Genomic DNA, 24,998 nt, shown 5'->3' with positions numbered 1-24,998 from the left:
AGGTACGGGTCAGGTAAATAAAAAGCCGCTTAATTAAGTCAATATTTTAAAAATATTTAGTTTTTCTTATTCCACTGGTCTGAAGGATCCTATTGGCCATGCTTATTGATTTGGAGATTTTTTTCGGTTTGGTACTTCTATGCGAAAATAAAAACCATATTATATAAGGTCTATAATTCTAGTATTATGTATCTAACTTTAACTAATATCAAATACATAGATAGGTACGGGTCAGGTAAATAAAAAGCCGCTAAATTAAGTCAATCGAAAGAGTATGTTTAATACAAATAAAGGATAATATGTTTCTACGAATTTATAATATTTTGTCTACACATAACTTGCTATGAGTTTAAAACCAAAGTAAATCATCACGAAGAGAATCACTGCTTCTATTGAGCAGTGTACTAATTTAAGTAAAGATTTGGAATATTTTCCAAAAAAATTAAACAATAAGACAATAGGGGACTCCTCTAGCAATGTAAAAACAAGTTATTTAATTAACATGTACTGGAATAAGTAGCCATTGTAAAATTGCAAACCTGATGCACCAAAACATGCAAGGATTATTTGGTAAAGAACTTGAACTGGTGTTATTTATGGATCATAACGATATACATACTTTATGTTTAACAGAGCACTGGCTAAGAAAATATGAGCTCATCTTTAACTTCAGTGGTCATCAGGTGGCAAGTGCGTTTTGCAGAAAAAAGGCTACACGTGGCGGTTCTCTTATACTTATAAGTAAATTATTTAAATTCAAAGAACGTGAAGATATTGTAGGCCTCTCTGTTGAACGTACCGTTGAAATAGCCTTTGCAGAGCTCGATCGCGCCATTGTTGTTAGTATATACAGACCCCCAGATGCAGTATATGAATTATTTGAAAGTGTATTGGAGGAGGTTTTATTAAAATTATTGAAGTCGAAGAAGTATATCATGATATGTGGTGATTTTAATATGAATTTATTAGAAACATCCACCACAAGTATTAGATTCAGATCTTTGTTCAAATCATATGATTTAACCAATATTTTCATAGAGCCTACTAGAGTAACCGGAACCTCCAAAAGCTGTATTGATAACATATTTTCAAATTATAAACCCATTTCTCAGGCAATAATAAACCAACTGAGTTCAGACCACTTTGGCCAGTTAGCCTCTTTTAATATTGAGGTCAATAAATGTTCTAAGATTAAAAAGTTTCCGTTTGTTCCAGTGAATAATAGGCGAATGGAGAAATATAGAGGTAATGTGTCAGTTAAACTCTCAAATTTGGATTTATTGAAACATAATATTAATCCTAATGAAATGTATGATTGTTATTTAAAATAATTAAGACAGAGTTTGCTTCTATATTTACTTCAAAGACAGTCAAGTCAGGTGGTCTCTTGTCATTTAATGATTGGGCAACAGCTGGCATTCATAGGAGCAGACAAAGGCTATATGAACTTTATAGTGAGAGATCATTATATAATCATGATACATCTTTTCTCGAGTATGTTAAAAATACTCTAAATTATTTAAAAGTGTTTGTTCTACTGCAAAGTCTATGCATATCAGACAGATAATTAAAAATGCACCGAATAAAATAAAGATGACTTGGAATGTGATTAACTGGGAATCTGGAAGAGTGAAAGAACGCTACATTGAATACAATTTATCAATAAACAATACTATAATTCAATCTCAGCAGGAAGTTGCTTCTGCTTTTGAGAAATTTTTTTCTGACATTCCAGTTTCTATCACAAGCACTCTTGTCTCCTCCACCAGTGTTGCTGAGACACTTCTTCTGGAAAATGTTAAAGAATGCCAACAAACTTTCAATTTTAGTTTTGTTAGCCCTGGAGAAATAATTAAAACTTTTAAGTCTCTCGACATGAAAAAAAACTGCTGACATATGAGTCTTAAATAATGTACACAATTTTATTAATAGAAAATGGAATATTATTCTTAAATCTAAAAATAAATCTTTGTAATATTACTAATCCTAGAATAAATTAATACTAACAATATATGGGCAATGCTGCCTGAAATAATAAATTTATTATTATTATTATATGGGGCATTTCTGTTAAAATAATAAGTTCAATACTTGATGTCATAGCACCATATCTTGCAATAGTATTTAATAATTGTATTAATCGTGGCGTGTTTCCTGACCTTCTGAAACATAGTAAAATTACACCAATATTTAAGTCGGGATGCTCATCTGACCCGAACAACTATCGTCCTGTATCGGTTTTGCCGACCCTTAGTAAAATTTTTGAAAAAAATTTTAAGCCAAATGCTTACTTACTTTAACTCTCATAAGTTACTTCATTTGAAACAATTTGGCTTTACTAGGGGACGTTCAACAACGGATGCAGGTGTTGAGCTGATCAAGAATATTTTTGATGCCTGGGAGGAATCGCAGAATGCACTTGGCATCTTCTGTGATTTATCTAAGGCTTTTGATTGTGTTCAACATTCAACGCCGGTCAGGAAGCTATACCACTATGGCATAAAAGGAACTGCGCTCGATCTTTTGACTTCATATCTAAACAATGGAATTCAGAGGGTTGACGTGAATGGCAGGAGATCTCCTGGGACTCCTCTCAGTATGGGGCTACCACAAAGGTCTATTCTTGGACCGTTCCTCTTCCTTATCTATATAAATGATCTTCCTAATCTTAAAGAGAAAAAACATAAGGCAGTATTGTTTGCGGATGACACTTCACTGATTTTCAAAGTGAAAAGAAACCAAGCTATGTATTACGAAGTGAACGATAACGATATTTTATCTGACATCGTGTACTGGTTTTAGCGCTAATAACCTATTGTTAAATGGCAAGAAAACTAAGTACATAAAATTTACCGTACCAAATGTCAAACATGTAAATGCAAATGTTTTTTTAAACGGAGAGGTGATAGAACTGGTGGAATCTGCTATATTTCTTGGCATAACTCTAGATTCCAAATTACAATGGGGCCCCCATAATGAAAGATTGGCGAACAGACTTAGTTCTGCAGCATACGCGGTTAAAAAGATTAGACAATTAACTGACATAGATACTGCGCGACTAGTATAATTTAGCTATTTCCATATTATGTCCTATGGTATATTGCTATGGGGCAATGCTGCCGATATTAATACAATATTTGTGCTGCAGAAGAGGGCTATTTGCGCTATTTATAACCTAGGTCCTAGAGAATCATTGTGAGCAAAATTCAAAGAAATTAACATCTTGACTGTTGCTTCTCCATATATTCTTGATAATGTAATGTATGTTCATAGGCACATAAGTGAATTTGCCAGAAACTGTCATAACCATAATGTTAACACCAGGAATAGACATAAACTGATGATGCCTACTACTCGGCTTAGTCGAGTTAGTAAGTCTTTTGTGGGGCGATGTATATGCTTTTACAACAAGATCCCAGAAAGCGTTCAAAACAAAAGTATTACGTTATTCAAAAGAATTGTTAAAAAACGTTTGTGTGGTAAAGGTTACTATAACATAAATGACTTTCTTAATGATACCACAGATTGGTAATGGAGCGACCGCCCTCAGGCTATTAAATAATAAGTTTAAGTGTACAATGTTACTTTGTTACTTTGTAAATGTTACTTTAATTGTAAAATTTGGTGAAAAAAAAAGCCCGCTGAGTTTGTTGCGCCCATTCTTCTCAGGCCTGAGGCATTCATCAGTCATTCAGTTACTTCTTTATTTTGGAATGGGTGGTAGTTTTTTTTTTGACTTTCAATAAGTGATTTCACATCCTATTTTAAATAAAAATGTTTGAATTTGAATTTGAAAAAGTATTTTTATCAATTAATGTTATGTTAAAGAACGCGTTATTAATGAGCACGATACAAAGTATATCCTCTCTGGTTGATACATCTTGTTTCTTCTTCCCGGGGTATAAACTGAATTATACCAAGAGATTGTGTTTTTACAGTAAGAGTAGATTTTCGACGCAAGAGAATATCTATTTTAACACTTAAAATTGTAATAATCGGAATTTACTAATCTGTTGGTCTGAATTTCCTGCCATTTGAAAGTTTTTGTTGATCTGTAGCTATCTACACTGGCCTGCAAAAGTAAGTATCACACTTTTCAAATTATTTTTTTTTCTTAACTATAGAAGGTAGAGATTTAAGATTAAAAACGTTTTGTTGCAAATTTTATAAGCTTTAATTCTTAGAAACTAAAATTATACATTAGTAACATTTTAAACTTAAAAAAGATAAAACAATGAAAATAGACATTTTTAGTTTAGTGTAAAAAAATTCAACTAAAATATATTACATGTTATTTAATTTTTAATAACTGGTATTGCCTCCTCGAGCTCTGATTATAGCTTCGAGCCGGTTTGGCATACTGAACACTAGGTTTCGGAGCCGATGTTGGGGAATATTCTCCCATTCTTCTACCAGGGCCTGCTTTAGTGCCCTGAGGGTAGTAGTACAGTAGGTGGTGGTCTGCGATTTCTGACTGGCCTCCCAAACTCATCCCAGGCGTGTTCAATCGGGTTGAGATCAGGACTTCTTGATGGCCAAGCCATCACGCCGATACTTGTACGATATGAGCCGTGTGTGGCCGGGCATTATCATCGATCAGCATCGATCCATCACCCTTATTTGCTAAGTACGGCTCTGCATACTCATTGAGAATCTCTTGAGCATATCTTTGCCCAGTGAGGGTGCCATTTTCTATGGCTACTAGCTCTGTGCGACCTTCTGAATATACACTGCCTCCACCGTATTGGACTCTTTCTGAGCTGCAGGCTTGAAGGTATCGCTCACCAGGTCGCCTTTAAACACTTCGCCTTCCATCAGAAGTGTAAAGGGAGAATCGAGACTCATCTGCACACACAATTCTTGACCATTCTTCTTCATCCCACTGCATGTGCACGGGCGTATCGCAGTCTCGCTACTCTATGCTTTCTCTCGAGTTTTGGGCCACTCGCTGGTCTTCGGGGTTTCGAATTTGCTTCAGCAAGTCTTCTTCTCACTGTACTGTCACTAATGTAGTCCCTCCGGGTCTGAAGTAGCTGTTGCTGGACTTCAACTGCATTTTGGTGGCGATTTCTTAACACAGTGGAAATAATATAACGATCTTCTCGGGCACTGGTACACCTGGGTCTGCCATTACAAGGTCTCCTCAGATGGTGCCCAGTCTCTTCGTACCTTCGCTTTACCTTCTGGACCGTTCGTACCGTCACACCCACCATTCTTGCAGTGCGACGCATACTGATGCCTAGTTCCAGAAAAGCCATGATCCTAGCACATTCTTCAACTGAGAGAGGCATGATAAATAAATGTTGTGTGCTTTTTAGCATAAATTTTTAAAACAAGACCCATCAATATTGAAAAAAATTTAAAACAGAAAGAAAAATGTGAATGGTAAAATTGTAATTCGGAAACGTCCACTTTGAAAAAGGAATGGTTTTGTTTTTGAAGTTTTTTTTCAGCCAATTCTTAAAAGAAGGTTACCGACTATAAAGTTTTTATGTACAAAATTAAATTCTCTTTGGAGTCCTTTTTATTTCGAAACTATATCTTGTGAACTTAAAACGTTATCCCAATTTTAAAAGTGTGATAATTACTTTTGAAGGCCAGTGTATGTTAAATTGTCGAGTTTGCTAATCTATGATATCTCTTCACTTTGGTTAAATATGAATAACGGAAATTATTCTATTCCCGGGGAGACGCGATACTTGGTAATGTTATTCATAAAATATTAATTTAAATAACGTCGTTTTTATGGAATAGGAGGACAAACGAGCGTACGGGTCACCTGTTGTTAAGTGATCACCGCCGCCCACAAACTCTTGCAACACCAGAGGAATCACAGGAGCGTTGCCGGCCTTTAAGGAAGGTGTACGCGCTTTTTTTGAAGGTACCCATGTCGTATCGTCCCTGAAACACCGCACACGGAAGCTCGTTCCACAGCTTTGTAGTACGTGGAAGAAAGCTCCTTGAAAACCGCACTGTGGAGGACCGCCACACATCCATATGGTGAGGATGATATCCTAACTTGTGGTGTGTCGTGCGAAGGTGAAATTCGGCAGCAGGAATCAGGTTAAATAGCTCTTCGGTACACTCCCCGTGATAAATGCGGTAGAAGACACACAATGAAGCGACGTCTCTACGCAACGCCAAGTGATCCAGCCGTTCACAGAGCACTGGGTCCCCGACAATTCGAGCTGCTCTGCGTTGCACGCGGTCAAATGGATCGAGCTGATACTGGGGTGCGCCAGACCAGAGATGACAGCAATACTCCATGTGTGGCCGGACCTGCGCTTTGTAGAGCGCTAGTATGTGGGCCGGCTTGAAGTATTGCCGTGCTCTATTAATGACGCCCAGTTTCTTTGAAGCCAATTTGGCTTTGCCTACTAGATGACCACGAAATTGGCAATCGCTCGAAATTTCGAGACCCAGTATTCCGATACTAGGCGAGGCTTTGAGGGAAGTGTTGTCGAAGAGCGGTGATATGACAAATAGGGTTTTTTTAGTGGTAAACGCGCAAACTTGAGTTTTCTGGGGGTTAAATTGGACAAGATTCAATTTTCCCCATTCCGCGACCTTCTCAAGAGAGGACTCGATAGAAGACACAAGTTTCTCCCGGCACTGGTCGACGACTAGAGAGACCTGCATGGCCAGTGTATACGGCATCACCAGTGCTGTCGTCTGCATAGCAATGAATGTTGGAGGTGTCCAACATATCATTGATATGCAGAAGAAACAGCGTGGGAGACAGCACACAGCCTTGGGGCACTCCAGCATTCACGGGCTTCGGGTTCGAGCAATATCCGTCGACAACGACCTGTATGCTACGCCCAGTGAGGAAGCTGGAGGTCCATTTGCACAAGCTCTCGGGAAGCCCCAATGATGGAAGTTTGGAGAGGAGCGCCTTGTGCCATACACGATCAAAGGCCTTCGCTATATCCAGGCTAACTGCCAGGCCTTCCCCTTGCTTTCAATAGCCGCAGCCCATCTATGTGTCAGGTATACCAGAAGATCACCTGCCGACCGACCATGGCGAAACCCGTATTGTCGGTCGTTGATCAACTGGTAACCCTCTAAGTATACCAAGAGCTGACGGCTAATTATGCTCTCCATGATTTTGGAGAGCAGGGAGGTTATAGCAATAGGCCTGTAGTTTGCCGGATCCGAACTGTCTCCTTTTTTTTGGATCGGATGGACAAGGGCAGACTTCCATGAGTCAGGGACTACGCCTTTAGAATAAGAGTGCCGGAATAAACGCGTTAGCACCGGCTTCAACTCAGGGGCACACGTTCTAAGCACGATTGGAGAAATGCCATCCAGCCCGCACGACTTCCTGACGTCCAACGAAAACAGGGCTCGCCTAACAGTTTTCTGTCTGTACTGTACTTCAGACATAGAGCTCTGACACCGCGGGATGGTCGGCGGTGTTTTTCCGTTGTCGTCAAGAGTCGAGTTGGAGGCGAAAAGAGTGCACAAGAGATCGGCTTTGTCTTTTGCCGTATGGGCCAGGGTGTCATTCCTCATGTGCAACGGCGGCATGGACGGCTGGCTGAAGTTACCAAGAGCAGCTTTCGACAACGACCAGAACTTGCGTGTTCCGGTCGGGTAACTGGAAAGCTGCTCGCCGATTTTGACGACGTGCTTAGACTTCGCACGGGCGATTTGCCGCTTAAAAAATCTGGTGGCACTGGCTCTTAAGAACTTTGCAGTTCGTATCCTTTGTGCCCAGCGCTGCATCCCAAGTTCGATACGCCTGTTTTTTGCAGTCAGATGCTGCTTTAACTGACGCATCGAACCAGGGCTGTGATCTGCCACCGATGGGTACTACAGAGTTTGGTATAAAAATATCCATACCCTGTAGTATCACATCGGATACTGCAACGGCGCAGGCACTAGGATCATCCGAAGGGAAACAAACCCTGCCCCAAGGGTAGGATGCAAAAAAGAACGCATCCTATCCCAATCTGCTGACTTGTAGTGCCAAACGCAGCAGGTCGCTTGTGGTCTGCGACGTTGGCGTCGGATAGGCACTACACTCCTGACCAGGCAATGGTCGGACGTTCCGAGAGGGGCGTCGACAAAGACCTGGTAACCATCGGGATGTGTAGTCAGCAGAAGATCCAATAAGGACGGCTTGTGGCTATCCACATCCGGGAGCCGCGTTGGCGACTCAACCAATTGGGACAGACCATACGCCAATCCAAAATTATGCACAGATCGCCCTGCGTAGTCTGTGGTACGTGATCCAAGCCATTCGGCATTGTGAGCCGTTGAAATAACCCAAGACTACGATTTCAGCGGAGGGGATCTGTGCAAGTACGTCGTCAATTGCCGCTTGCACGCAGCCCATGAGATGATCGGTTTCTGCGTTACCACTATGGGACCTGTAGACACACGCATAGATGCGGACGCGGTCCTCTAAATCTACGCGGAGCCGGAGAGTGGACAGGTCCCTACCCTCAAAATTGCCGAGATGGCGACAGCAGATATCCTCCCTAACGTACACACATACCCCAGCATGAGGCAAAAAATTGTGCTCAATTATGTACCTGGGGTACGTTAAATATGACGTATCGCTAGGTCGAGATATCTGCGTCTCAGTAAGGAAACACAAGGCCGGCTGCGCCGTCTCAAGGTGGTGGTGGACGGCGTTTAAATTGGAGTGAATTCCCCTGATATTGCAAAAGTCCACGTTGAGTGTGGAGCGGGGTGCCGTGGTGATACTGCCTCGTTTGTCCTTGGTCATGCGCGGTTCTGTGCCCTCCCCAGAATACGAAGGGCAGCCCGAGCTAGAGTGCCCGGGGAGGGATTCTCCAACTATGGTAGAGCCGGTACCCTCCTGGGGTAAAATCTTTTTTAGTACCGCTGTCATATTCGGGTGGAGGGGGGGGATGGCCACCGGTCCTCGACACTAACCTATGCGAAACATAGCGGCACTAGGTCGCTACTTCACGCCGGTATTCTGTGCGAGTGTGGTAATTAACCCGGAAGCGTCAGGCCCGATTGTGCTGACTCTCCCACTTTTAAAAAGCCCTTAGTCGCCTCTTACGACACCCATGTGCCTGGGACTCCCCTATTCTTTTTACGCCCCGGGAAATGTACAGGGCAAACAGTCGTTTTGTCGTGGTTCGGTACATGGACGCCCTTCAGACCGAAACACAATAATGCTTACACATTACTGCTTCACGGCAGAAATAGGCACCGTTGTGGTACCCGTAATCTAGCCGGCATCAGGTGCAAACGAGCCTCCCACTCTTTAAGACTTATTCACTAATGAAAAATAGCATTGACACAGCCGACGATTACACGACATTTCATATAATTACAAAGGAAACTATTAGGTCGTTAGAACGCTAATACTAAGGCTAGCGGTACACGACACAGTAAAATTATAAAAATAATAGTATAGGAACTAAATATCGCGTTTTTAATTTGACATCAGCTTCAAAATAAAGAAAAATATTTTATTTGTTTACTTTTTCTAACACATAAATTTAAGGTCAGTTTTTTGAAGAATGTTTCTTTTTGTCAAAAAAAAGTACACAAAACTTAACATTAGTTCTATGAAAAGTATTAATTTTTGCAAAATGAACGTTAGGTTTAGTAATTGGGTCTTATGCTAAACCGATAGATTATAGACACAATTTTATTTAAATTTGTAGCAATGATTGAACGTCTTATTCATACTTAATTTGACAAAAGAAGGAATCAACCTTAACTCGTATTTTGTAACAATACTAATGAAAAAATAATCATTTAATTATTTAGACACATAGCCGATTTCGCTTAATTTAAAAAACCGATGATAATTCTTGTACATGTTCATGTATTTAGATGATATAAATGTATTATTACTTTATGGTACAATCTCTCAATTAATCTCTAGTTGTAACAAGAAATCCCAATATTCCGAGCACTCGTCACTTTGAATCATACGATGTGAATCCTCAGTAACTGAGTTATTTCTAGCTAGCGCTTCTAATCAAACAATTCCTAATTCAAACAATTCCTTGGCGGAAAAAGATTCATATCTGGTACTCATCTAAATCACATCCTGTGTATTAGAGCCTGCAATTAGAATTTTATTAAATTGGTATATTGTATACTTATGGCAGCGTATCTTCTCTTTCCATATAATATTTAATACGCAAGAACTCTATTATTTATTGAGTAGAACTGTAATTCTGTGGCACAATAGGTAGACCATGCAATGAAAATCAATGAATTAAACCAATTCAGATGAATCTTTGTCTGTAAATTGATAGATTTTTAGAACACAATTCTCATTGGTTCTCGTTGATAAGATAATTTTGATAAGATAATACATATTTTTAAGGAATACTGTACGCTCTTCCAGTTCCAAAATGTTGTCTTGTATATATTAAAGAGCCCTCGTATGAAACATTTTTTTTTTATGTGTACAACGTCCACAGAGTCAGTCTGGCCCGATTGTGCTGACGTAATAAGACAACATCGTGACTCTCCCACTTCTAAAAAGTTCTTAGTTGCCTCTTACGACACCATTGGGCCTGGACTCCCCTATTGTTTTTACGCCCGGAGTAAGTACGTGGCAAATTTAGATTGAAAGAAAGGAAAGGAATTTGTGAATATGAAAAGTTTGTCTCTTGACAAATTAAATATAATAAAGTTCTATTAAACAGTTCTGATGCCTCCGGCTTCATCACCAGCTCTGGTACTATTTATATGATATGCATATAGATAAGCATCTGTTCTACTGCACTGTAAGGTAACGCTGGTATTAAAAAAAATTAAAACGCTATAATATTAATACTATTTCCACAATTATTATTCATAGATTTCATTAGCAGATCTTTTAAGAAAAGTTTAAATCGATCCATCAGCAATTGTAAAATAAATAATGTGAAAGTATACAATTGCTGAGTTTTTTTAAAAGGTAAAAATCGTTTGTTCTTAAAATGTTACATTCAATATTTTCTATAGTAAGGAGTAGACTTTACGGTACAAAAAATATACTCAATTATTGTTGTGTGATGGAAGAAGCCGAAACAGTGACAAGTTTAACATGTAGGGCTTTGTTCTGAAAAGCAAATAATTGGACACCCGCATAATACTAGTAGTGTAAAGCACATAAAATATAAATATACGTTTTAACGAGGTCGAACAGCATTTTATACTTCTACCCCCTTATTCATGATAGTCTGCTAACTTAAAGCATTGCTAATTCTCACTCTGTCTTCTTCTATTGACCTAAGTCAGAATGAGAAAAAACACTCCTAAGCGGCTGTTTAAAGTTAGCGGACCATTATGAATAAGGGGGCTATTGTTTCAAAGATAAATATTTAGAGACAAATTTAACTAATTATGCAGGTCGATGTCGCCACATCAATTCTATTTTATTAGATAGCTATACTAGCGAGCCATAGTATCTAATAAATTTCAATACATAATATATTAAATTTTATTAAAGTGAAACTTTTATTACATCGTCTCAAACTTTTTGGACTGTGTAGCGCATGTCGCGTGATGGTCCGAGTAGGTATAAAGTGAAAAGCGCTTGTCAGTGCAGCTAAGGTCAATGTGGCTGTGTTGTTATTTATTAAAGTGAAACTTTGGTTTGCTTTTGGTAAATGACGACACAGCTAGTGAGTCCAAAAAACTGATCAACGAGGAAAAAAGCAAAGAATAGTGCAAAAAAATGAATGACCATGAATTAATTTTACGCCGTAAAAAACAGAACGCCGACAGAGCACGTGCTTATAGAAAAAGGAAAAAAGATCTTGGTGAGTAATATTAATTAATAAATTGTTGGAAAATTTTGCCGGTGCATGTTGTTGTTTATGGATTTATTCCAATTTTGAGTGCTTGAATTTATTATTTAACTTATTTTGTATGAATATTAAAATAATTATTTTTTTATTTATGTTCGGTCTATTCAATATATTTAATTTTATTTAACAGATGCCATGCCCAGTACTAGTACCGTTCAAAGTGGTGAGCCTGCATCTGAAAATATTGTTATAGCAAAACTTTTACATCAAAAGCAACTAAATGCGGAAAGATGCAGCAGGTATCGTCAAAAATGCAAGTGGCTAAAATCGGGTGCCAATTTTAACCAAGGCACTAGTGACAGCAATAGAAGTACAAGTCGAGATACAAGTACAAGTCGAGAATTAATTGTTAATCCAGATTAAAACTCGTCAGATCATCCTCAACAATTTTTTAACCATGAATCTTCGCCGCAGGCTCCTGAAGATACAATTGGCAATGCAAACACCTCTACTCCTGCGGGCGCACGCTTTCGTCGGTACCGACGAAGATTCAACGCACGAAGAACTCACGCAGAAGAAAATCCTTCATCGATCTATATATTTTCTATGAGACATAACGGAGCTCATAAACTTTTTAAAAACTTATTTGAGGATAATCCATTTGGTTTTGCGTGCACTGTTTGTGATAGATTATGGTTCAAAAATGATTTGAAATCTCCACCTTTATAGTGCAGTGCAATCTTAGAACAAATATGCCCAACTGTCTCGTTGCAAGACATTCTTGTCTTTTCCAGCAATTTACTATGGACAATTTCGGAAATTCAAAGATGGTGTTAACTGTAAGGCATACTTGGTTGCAACAAGCGAAGGACGAGGCTTAGTAGAGCAAGTGACGTTGCTCTACTTAGCCATGAAGATTATGCGACTTCGAGTGAGTGAAAATATCAGTATTGCTTTTAAACATATAGGACAAGGCATAAACATAACAAAAGACCAGATATTATTTGCAGTCGAACATGGATATCCAATACATTATAGATGAGTATTCCTGTGCTGCATACGTTGTGGAGTATGTAAACAAATCGAATCGAGGCACTAGTAATCTTCAGCGGGAACTACTGGATCTTTTGGAAGAAAATCCAAATTTAGATTTAGTTGAAATGTCAAGACATATGAGTGTTAATATTTTAAATGCATGGCATAGCAGCATGGTTTCTTCTTAGGGAACCAATGTCTAAATCAACGCCTAAGGTTGAATTTATACCTACGATGTGGCCTCAGGAACGTCACCGTATTCGAAAAATAGAGAAAGAATTAGAAAGACTTTGTGATAACGATACCAATATTTGGAAAGAAAATTGTTTCGAAAAATACGAAAATCGACCTGCAGAATTAGAAGATATTTCGTTAATTCAGTTTGTTGCTTGGTATGCAGTCAAATATGGACAAAACCCGTCGGAACCTGCACTTACAGACGAAAATTTGAATTCAGAAGATGAAGTAGACATTGAAGAAGAGTTAGCAGCAGAAGAAAACATTAATCAACAAAGTAATAAAGTATATTACTGACGGAAAACTCCAAGAATCGTACGCTATCGACATTACGATATGGCAAATCAAATGTTAGACTACAAACATGAAATGGTTACTTTGTACATTCCATTTCGTAATGAAGAAAGGGACATTTTGGCTGAAATGCGATTCAATCAAATTTATGAATAAAACAAACAACAGATTTTTGCTCGTCGTGAAGAGTTCTAAGCAAATTTAGATATTGACAAATTATTGAAGCATACAGAAAATTATGTCACCATGATGAAAATGAGGAAGACCTTGAAATTTTGCCGCTTATATAACATGATGCAAATCCATTTATTGAATTTTACAACAATCCAGACTCAGGTACTGTTTTGATTTAGAGTATAGCATTAATATGTAAAATACTAACATAATGATTTTTGTTTCAGGATTCAATGAAGATCTTTTTGTGGCGAGCATGCATTTTCTTGGACCCATTGCTCGGAAGAAAAATTTGATGGATAATACGGTGTTTTATGAGCTAATGCAACGAGCAAACACTCGGCAAATATCTTTGCTCAATCATATGATTAATCATCTGCATACGCCCAATCGTCCACCAATGCAATTATTTTTAACTGGGCCTGCCGGTAGTGGGAAAAGTTACACCGTTTTAATGGTCAAAGAAATTTACAACCGTTTTACAGATAACTGTGGAACTCTTAATGCATATATTGTTGCAGCATCAACTGGTAAAGCTGCAGTTGCAATCGATGGAACTACAATTCACATAGCATTGAGTATTTCTACTGTAGGACTCATCGCACTCAGCTCTGAAAAAGCTAATTTGTATCGATCACTATATCGGTATGTAAAAATTATTATCATAGATGAGTGTGGTATGATTGGCGCACAAATGCTTATCAAAATAGACGAGAGGTTAAATCAAATCACAGGCAATCACGACGTGCCATACGGGGGCCTAGACATTCTAATGATTGGGGACTTGCGAGAACTGCCACATGTACGCGCTACCGCAATCTACAAGCAACCAAAACAAAGTATTGCAGGGCCTATGCTCTGGCGACAACTACAATTTTATCCGTTACATGAAGTAATGCGTCAAGAAGATCGAGTGTTTTCGTCTATTTTAACAAAAAAAAAGGTAGTGGATCACAGTTAAGTTTAGAGGAAAAAAATATTATCGAATCAAGAATGTTCACTGAAGACGAAGCTAAACAAATGTGTCCATCAGGAATTCGATTATTTTTTCAAGTTTAGAAAGATGAAAATTACAACAATTCGATCCTATCGACGTATGATACAAAATACGAGTCAATTGCTGAGGATATAATCATGAATTGTGATGACCCGGTACTTGCTCAAAAATATTTAGATGCATTTGCAAAAAAAGCACCCGTTGATGCCGGTGGACTGTCACATAAAATAATTTTTGTTAATGATTTACCGTACGTAATAACAAAAAATGTTGACGTTTCAGACGTTTCAGACGTGATGTGAAACTAATTTGAAAAATAATGAGCAAATAAATATTCCCAATTTTTATTGTATGAGTAGGCAGAAACATAGTACTTCTCGATATGGTGGAGTAGCTTTACTGCAAAACAATGATAATTCATTGAGGGTTCATTCAGTAATGCAAGCATACATCAATAACATGAGTGTAAGTCAAGCAACTGCTTCCGAATCTGCTGTGGGAGATATTTGTGCAGCTATTTGTCAACTTGATGAAAACAGAAAACTCGTGATTGCGTCAATATATACTAAAGTAAATCAAAAATTAGATGATGTAATGGATTTTCTAAAAAATCCTCCGTTCTCGAGAAATATATTCACGAATGCCTGTTATTATGTCTGGCGATTTTAATACAGATTTCAAGAAAGAAGAATCTGCACCACTCATTGAATACTTGAGAGAAATATTTAATCTTGAAATGATAAAAATGTACCCACCACGAGATATTGTAAAACGATCGATGCTGTTTTTACTAGATACATTGAAAAAATCGAATGTAAATCACTCTTCACGTATTTTAGTTACCATAAAATATTGGTTACATTTATAAACTGTGAAACTCATAATGAAGATGAAATTGATAATAGAATTATTGAAAAACGGATCAAAATGACTCAACGATAATAAAATATTGTTTTCAGTTTTTTGATATGTGTATATAATCTAAATAATTGTTAAGTATTATGTAATTCGTACTCTATAAGATACAGAGTTCAATAAAAATATTAGTTAGAGATAGTCTAATTTTATTATTATCATTCCAATTTTCCAAGAATAAAATTAAGATTGATAAAGGAACTTAATGGAATATTATTCGAAAAATTTTTAGTTAATTGTCTATAGTGTGAAAAAAAGTTTCACTTTTACCGTGGTTTCATAAAACCACAAAACATTTTTTTTCCTATGAGAAGGCACATTTGATGTAAAAAAAACAAACACGCAATGCTGCATAACAGTTAATGAAATTCCGGTCAGATTACGCCACTGTCCTGAATTTTGATTCCCTTCAACTGTTAAAACGAGATATACAATTTAAATTAAAATAATAATTTAAATGAAGATTACGTTGGGTTAGAGTTCCCTGCGAATATAAATAGTGTTTAATCCCTATTTGTTTCAATTTGCGATGGATAGTGTTAATATTCATATATCGAATTTTTCGTAAGTTATCTTATTAACAATCAAATTAAATTATACACAATATAATATATATATTTTAATAGTCTGGCGACAAATATTACTTCAACTAAAACATTGTTGATTTTATATTCTATATTCAAATTTAAGACGGATAGATTGTTATCACCGTTTAATGACAAGATCTTATCCATAACTATGTCCAATTTAGTTTGTTATTAGTTATAGTCCAATGATATCTCTCGATAGGTTCTTGAAATGTAAGTATGCGTTAGGATGGATTTGTCTACCTCTACGATGTTAAACTAAGGATAGATAGGTAATTAATTCGAGTCTAAAAGAGCTACAAGAGTCTAATCGTGACGTCATTGTGAAGAGAGATGGAATCATCTCTCTTCTCACTGAGCAAAATAAGCAGTTGAAGGAGAAAATTGATTCTTTGGAATTAAAGCATGTTGAGGATAGGGAGTATATAACCCTGCTCGAAAATAAACTTGAACACTTGCAAATATCAAGTCGCAAACAAAACTTTGAGCTGAAAAACGTGCCAAAATATAACAATGAATCAAAAGAGAATTTAATTGAAATGATTGTGCACCTTTCCGATACTGTGGGATGTGAAATAAATAAAAAAGATATAAAAGACATATATAGAGTACGCGGAAAGACAACTGGCCCAAAAAATTCTCCAATTATTGTTGAAATGACTGTAATAAAAAGTGATCTGATGAAAATGTGTAAATCATTCAATATTAGACATAAATCCTAACTCACAGCTAAACATTTAGGCTTCCGAAAGGATGAAGATGTACCTATTTTTATCTCTGAAAACTTAACCGCTAAAGGAGCTCGCTTATATTTCTTGGCCCGAGATCTTGTGAAGAATAAAAAGTTCAAGTTTTGCTGGACTGCTTATGGAAAAATTTATGTCAGGAGAGATGAAACCTCTCCAGTCATTTCTATAAAGTCAGAAGCTCAATGCAATAAACTTATGAACGCCCAATGACTACATATTTTTGTCAAATGTTTCTTACTCTATTCTTTCCAATTGTTAATTTTTGTAACTGTAATATTCCCCAAATTTATATTTTTTGATTTAACTATAAGATAATTTAAATGTAAGAAATTTACACATTTACTTACGAATACACAAACATACTCACAATACACTTAATCAGTATACACTCGCACTTCCGATATTACACACTTATTCTTCCCATGCAATCATGATACCCTTATCCTCGATTATCTATTATTTACAACAGCATAACTTCGTTAAAAGCACAATTCAAAAGTGGTCTTTGTTTTCAACTGCAGTATATCAAGCATATTATAATGATTGATCTCACCACCATAACTGAATTGGATAAGGTGGAAATTGCATCTGTGGTTAAATGTGACATAGAAAAACTAACGAATCACTTTCAGATTAAAAACAATAATATAATGATTGTTTCCCAAAACATCGTCTGTATCTACAGTCAAATTGATGACTTGAAATTGAATCTAGTTTCAGGTAACGTTAAACCTTGACGTTACCTGAAACTAGACTAAGACTTGATTATTCTAACAGAATGCGAAATACAAATCAATAAGCCAATCCCGTACATTGACGACTACTCCTCGTTTCACACCAATTATCTTCTTAACCAGAATGATAGGGTGGTAGCTCACATTAAAAATTCACTTAAGTCAAAGGCTAAAGAAATCAAGCTACTTGATGCATCATGTATTCAGATTGAAATAGGAGAACTTGTTGTCCTCGGTATTTACAGGTCACCGTCAAACAACGACGCTGCTTCATTTATGAATTCATTATGTACACATTTAGAAACCTTAGAAAACTACAAAACGATAACTGTAACTGGAGATATAAACATTAACCTTATAGTCAAAGATAATGAACCAGCTTTTAAACGAAATAATAGACACTTTTATCTTAATATGTTAGCAACTTTTGGTATCATGCCTGGACATAATTTACCAACTAGGATTGATAGCTGTTTGGACCACTTTATGATCAAATTAAATAAAAATACCGGTCGTGCTCAAATAGCCATTTTAAATACCACAATAACTGACCATGCCATGATTGCTTTAGTCTTATCAAATATAAAAAGTACTAATAACGATCCTAAGCAAGTAATTAACATTGATTTTAATAAAACTCTCTCAAGTCTTAATGAAAACAATCTACCACAATTGTTATTAATATGTGATGATCCAAACCTGTTGATTGATCTCCTCACCAAAGTGGTTACAGAAGCTTTGCATGAAAACTCCAAATCTTTACCGATTCCTAAAACAAAACGAACCATCAAACCATGGATGACACCGGGCTTATTACGCTGTATCCGAAAAAGAAACAAACTGCAAATGAGATTACGGTCTGATCCTGATAATGATGTGTTAAAAATCACATACAGACGGTACCGTAACTATTGTAATAACCTAATAAAAAAAATTAAAAGAATACATGAGAGACACTTATTACAAACATCTGCTAAAAACTCAAAAAAATTATGGAATACTATTAACAACATTACCTATTCGAAAAACCTGAAATCTGACAATTCGCAACTACTTAACGTTAAAAAAACACCTATTGAATCAATAAATTATTTAAACGATTATTTTGCTACTATTGAAAGTGACTTAGCCAATCGAATTACTATACCATGTGCCCCCATGTCGTTCAGGAAACAATATACAAACATTGATGCTAGTCCGACAAACTCTTTTGTCTTATTTGACACAGATGTCGTGGAGGCTGAGTCCACCCTCATGAACTTAAAGGTCTCTAGTGCTTGTGGCTGTGACGGAATTCCCACCAGTTTTATCAAACTGGCGAAAAACGAACTAGTGCCTATAATTACTCATTTTATAAACCTCTGCTTCGGCAAAGGTGTTTTTCCCAATGCCTTGAAAGAAGCTATTGTTACTCCGGTGCACAAAAGTGGGGATAGAGATGATATTGCTAATTATAGACCAATATCGGTTCTAACACCATTTACAAAAATCTTAGAGAAGATCATTAATAAAAAACTTATCCTTTATCTTAATAAATACAATATTATATCAGATTATCAATTCGGTTTTAGACAAAATAAATCTACTGAAGATGCAATAACAGCCTTGAGTACGTTATTAGTTGAGCAGCTAGATAAAGGGAATAAATGCCTCACCGTATTCCTTGATCTAAAAAAGGCTTTTGACACAGTCTCTGTCGCTATCCTTGAACATAAACTGGAACATATAGGTATAAGAGGTTCACCTCTTGCACTTTTTAAAGACTACCTATCAAACAGAAAACAGCGTACTAAAGTGGGTCAGTATACAAGTAAGTACTCTAACACTAGTTTTGGAGTTCCCCAAGGAAGTGTTCTGGGCCCAACACTTTTCCTTATTTATATTAACGACTTACTTAAAATAAAAATCGGAAATGCTAAATTATTTGCGTATGCTGATGACACAGCCACTGTGTTTTCGGGGAAAACATGGGAATCAATTCGTAGTGCCACTCATAAGGGACTTACACTGGTTGATCTCTGGTTAAACCACAACTTACTCACCTTAAATACACAAAAAACGAAATATATATGCCACTCAATAGAGTTTATTATATTATGTTTATTATTTATTAATAAATAAATCTACTCAACCATCTACAGACTTTAAAATATACATACATAAATACTATTGTACCCTTGACGAATTTTGCTCCTGCCCCACTATTGATAAAACTTTTTCCATAAAATATCTTGGCATCTTCATTAAAAATCGATTAAATTAAATCTAACCTGGATATTAAAAAACTAAGGCATGTGGCTTCTAAGCCTTTGCTTAGTTTAATATATACTTCTCTGGCACACTCAATTTTAATTTACTGCATTCCTGTCTGGGGTGGTGCCACAAAAACTAAATTCTTTACTGTGGAAAAATCACAGAGAGCCCTTTTAAAAGTGACATTTCTAAAGCCAAAACTCTATTGTACTGAACAATTATATAAAGACTGCGACGTACTATCCGTTAGAAAACTTTATGTCCTTCATGTTACTCTTAAAAGACACAAAACCTTAATCCCTGATCCTTCTTACCTTTTGAAAAGAACAAAACATGTTATTATTAAGCCAACTAGTGCAAAGACCACTTTTGCAATGCGACAGTTTATGAAACAATCAGAACATGTTTATAACCTTATTAATGAAATACGTGTAACAAAGTGGAATGTAGACGAAGTTTAACCACTTGGTTGAAATCCATGAATTATGAGGAAATGGAAGAGCTATTTAACTACACGGAGTAAATTTTAGGTATACCTTCTTGATAGTACAATAAGTAGTGTTTTACGAAAAGTAACAATGACACACACCACACACACGCACACATGCTCATACACACTCATACTCACATACATACACATACACACACACGCACACACTCAGACATCCTGTTTGTATAATATTTTTCTTTTGTTAAATTATATTTTTAGACTTAATTTGTGATCCCTAGTTTTTGGTACTGTTAATTTTAATTGATATGGAAGAGCGTGGCCTTCTGGCACAGGTGTTACTCACTTAATAGAAGGTCACATCCACTATTATGTTTGTACCATTTTTGTTACAGAAATAAATATTTTTTCATTCAATTCAATTAAAAACAGCCGTTAGTAATTTGAAAATGTCGATCGATAGACGCAATTATGATACATGATTATATAATTATCGGGTGGTATGAGCTATTTGAATCAACATAATTTAAAACATTCCTTTGCATAAATCGAATACGGAGCAGATTCTGTCTTCCAAAGTTTGATTTTTGCCTCATATTCATATATCGAATCATTAGTTATATCAACACTTTCACTCTAGATGACCATAAAAGACCACAGTTGTTCCGTATATATGGCTCAAAATTTGCTGAAATGCATTAAGAAACCAAAAACAGTGTTACGAAAAATTCTAGCTTAGACTCCTTCGCCTTTAATTGAAGAAGAACTACAGCTAGATGTTTATCACTGATTATTTAAAGGACAAGCCCTAAGTTAATATAATCAAATAAAATGGATAAATCAAAACGCGTGCTGTCCAGTACTGATGACTACAATAATAAAAAAAATACAAAAACAATGAATTGTTGTAATTAGGGTCATAAATTTTTCAATACACATATTATAATATTTTAATCATATTATTATCTATTTTTTTCACATTTTACTTTTGCTACATATAAATATTTAACTTTATGATAACTTCCGAATAAAACAAAAGAAAAAATAGTTATTAATTGATATAATAGAAATAGTTAATTCACGTATTCATTACATTAGTTTTCATAACATTTACTTATAAATAAAATTTACAAGCCTTCAAAACATTACTAAAATTTGTGAATGTCCAATGTATAGTTTTTAAAAATGCTTATGGCATCTTTAGCCCCTTGAAAATATTAAGAGAGTTTGGGTAGGAGGTGTTAAAGCATACGTCATAATATAGCCCTGAAGTTGCACCTTCAGATTTCCACTTGTTTCGGTGTCTTCCGAATTCTTTTAGCAGTATCAATTCAACACTAATAGAGGTCTGCCAAAATCACGTTTTCTGATCAGTACTCTAAAAATTTCTACAGTAATGTTAATAAACTTTAAAAACCATTATTAATACGTAATAATTTATAATGTATTTCAAGTAAACAAACAACACAGTAAATTTTTGCACCAAAACAACAGTTCCAAAAGGATCTTATCTCAATCTTTTATAAGTTTGAGCTCTAATTAAGCAAACCGTATCTCACTCAGTAAGCAGATTAAATTCAGTGCACTAAGACTAGCTGAGCTTGTTGTGTTTTATTTAAATATAGACACTTCAGAACGGTAAGCGGAGTGCTCTTATATTGAGAACAACTGCAGCGTCTCGGCCTTCACGCTACTATAATACCTATTCTGCATACATGACAATGTACAATATTTACAACTTATGTGGCTAGTAGCTATTTGCGTTCCTATATATTTTGTATTAACAGACTTATCTACTATCTAATTAATCGACTCAATATGCGTATAAATATAAAGGCATAAAAAGATAGAGATTCCTTTAGAAATCTTGTTGTTGTCATTTGGCGCTCTGAGAGAAAAGAGCGGCGTAAGACTCTCCCAGCATTCTTTTTTGCGCTCTTTTCATTAAAAATATACAATATTGTACAGTCATTTCTATCGCTATAAAATAATCACAATCTAGTCCCAGGCTGTCCGATCATTTAGATATTCAGCAGTGGAGTAATAGGATTTACGACAAAGCCATTTTGTTATAAAACATTTAAATTTATTTATAGATAATGCCTGAACAGTAGCTGGGACTTAATTATAAAGTGTATATATTTACCCTTAAATATACATATAATATACTCAAAGTGCGAAGGTATTTTCTTATGGTAAATCAAGACAAACGAGCGTAGATCCGGGTCACTTGATGTATGTGATGACTGCAACCCATATTCTATAGAACCGAATCAATATGACTTAGGGACTTTGAAGTTTTGAGCTTACCCCCAATTTAAGGGTTCGCAGCTCATCTCTTGACCCCTGGTGTTCCGGATGGCATCAGCAGTTGATTCACAGCTTCCCATCACGTGAGTCTTTTGCCCCTTTGCCTTCTTACTGTTTACTTGCCTTTTTTCTTACATTTGATTGAGTTTAATTGTGTCGATTGTAACACTTGGGGTGACAAATTTGAGGAAAAGGAGGACAAACGAACGTATGGGTCATTTGGTTCTAAGTGATCACCAGAGGAATTACAGGAACGATGCCTTTAAAGAAGGTGTACGCGCTTTTATGAAGGTACCCATGTCGTATAGTTCCGGTAACACCGCACAAGGAAGTTCACAGTCCACAGCTTTGTAGTACGTGGAAGAAAGCTCCTTGAAAACCGCTCTGTGGAGGACCGCCTCACATCCAGATGGTGGAGATGATATCCTAACTTGTGGCATGTTGTGCGAAGATGGAATTTGGCGGCAGGAATCAGGTGAAACAGCTCTTCGGAACACTCCCCGTGATAAATGCACTAGAACTAAAGAAGAAACAATCTTATGAAAGGCAACATAAAGAGGTCTTTATTTAACCGGGCTAGGTTGGTATTTCCTCGAATAGCGTGTTACTGTTGACAATCAGCCGTATCATGTAACATAAATACATTCTCTATCAACCATGTGTTCGCGTGAAAATATGACCGTATTCGCGGAAAACCTGGTGTTATTATAAGGCAATGTTGATAGCTGAAAGCTTGAGCAAATATTATGTCGGTATGTTTCTACTAACTGTTAGTATTGATCGTTTGAAGGTTTGTTTGAATGGCACTGCTATTTAACTCAAAAAATTAAGTTATATTTACTCGTCCACTGAAATACCAATACACTTGGCATATATTTCCGTTCCAAATAATGTTTTTCGTACAAATATAATAGACTGAGTAATATGATATGGTACAAATGATAGCGATTCGGTAATATATTTCGGTATAAAGCCTATAAAATCTTCGAATTTTATGTCAACGATGACATCCCAGTAATTTTCTGAAGTTATTATTATATTGCCACAGCACAACTTCGTTGGATTGTGGAATGTATGAATTTTTAACAGTGGGAGATTGCTTAGCACTGGATGCTGGTAAGATAGCTTCCATAGCAGTATCTTTTTCATCCGCCAAGCAGTAGTATGCATGAAAGGAGAATGGGACTTTTGGGCCTGATAGTTATCAAGTTGAAATATACTTTAAAAAAAAGGGTATATTTTTCTGATGTAAAATACAAAAAACTAGCTCATTTTGCAATCTACAAACCGAAAAAAACATTAAAATAAAGAAAATCGATTAAAATGACGTATTCGAATGAATATTTAATCGATTAAAATAACATTAGTAATAATAATAATAATTTATTTCGGACACTATACATCCATAAGTATTAGTTATTAAGTTAGTAAGAATTATTCTTAGACTAAGTTAGTAATGTTAGTGGTAGTGTTAGTAATTGTCTGTTAGTTACAATTTTTCTTAAACATTATGTTAGTAAGGTTAGTTATTTTCACAATAAGTTTCACCTAGCTAGAGGCGCATGCAAACCTATCCAATGCCTCAGCAGTGGGGAGTCCAACCTGCATGCCAACGCACTCAGGATAGTGTTGGGGCTAGCCTGGAGCCTGTTCATTAATGGTGCGCATCCTTTTCTAATGATCGCGTAAAAATAATTAACGCGCGCCTCCGCAAACATGCCGGATGCACTACAAAACCTAGGCAGCCCCATCACTACCCTAAACGCGTCATTATATTGCACTCGCAGCGCGTTGTATGCCTTCTGCGTATAGCCGGTCCAAAGGCTGCACGTGTAAAATGATTGGCAATAAGCCTTAAACAGAGTTATTTTGACTTGTTCACTGCAACGCGCAAACCTTCGGGCCAGCATATTACAGCGGACAGCCAGCGCCCTACGTTCCCTCTCTAAGTCTAGGTTATCACTTAGGTTGTTGGAGACCCAGTGGCCAAGATATTTAAACTTCGTTACCATATTTAGTGGTGCGTTACACAGCGATAGAGGTTCTTTATGTTCGTAAATTTTATTACCCGACTTAAATATCATAAATTCACTTTTACTTGTATTGTATCGAAGACCATGGGCCTCCGCATAACGTTCACATATTCTCAGCAGCTTTCTTAAACCCCTCATTGAGGGGCTCAGCAGAACCATGTCATCTGCGTAGCTGATGTAGTTGACACATACACCAGCCACGTGACACCCAATCCTGGTACGGCTGAGCTCCTCAATGAGGGAGTTTATGTACAAATTAAAAATACGAGGCGAGCTGATCAGTGCTTGATGAGATCTGAGCTTGTCAGTGAAATTAGTGAAATAGTGCAAAATCAATTGACAGTGCAAGATCCCTCCCGCCGCCTGAGTGATATGTTGAAAAATAGATCCTATTACGTGCCTCTATATAAATTCATCAAAAATACAGTTGGGAAATTATAATATACCTAATAAAAATACCCAAGACTTGGCCTAAAGGTCTAGATACCAGG

General features: G+C 36.5%; 1 protein-coding gene across 1 annotated transcript in view; it reads right to left on the bottom strand.

The window, feature by feature from the left end:
- Positions 1 to 7,049: 7,049 nt before the first annotated feature.
- The window catches only part of LOC126966977 (uncharacterized), a 516,069-nt gene continuing 498,120 nt past the window's right edge, over positions 7,050 to 24,998 (bottom strand). Inside the window, exons 2-3 of the mRNA XM_050811296.1 lie at positions 7,915 to 8,076; positions 7,050 to 7,064 (exon numbers count right to left, since the gene is read on the bottom strand). Of these exons, the coding sequence (XP_050667253.1) occupies positions 7,050 to 7,064; positions 7,915 to 8,076 (177 nt within the window). The remainder of the gene's footprint in view (positions 7,065 to 7,914; positions 8,077 to 24,998) is intronic.

The sequence above is a fragment of the Leptidea sinapis genome, chromosome 11 (assembly GCF_905404315.1).
Source record: "Leptidea sinapis chromosome 11, ilLepSina1.1, whole genome shotgun sequence".
Taxonomy (NCBI): Eukaryota; Metazoa; Arthropoda; class Insecta; order Lepidoptera; family Pieridae; genus Leptidea; species Leptidea sinapis.
This window is presented reverse-complemented; position numbering and strand designations above follow the sequence as displayed.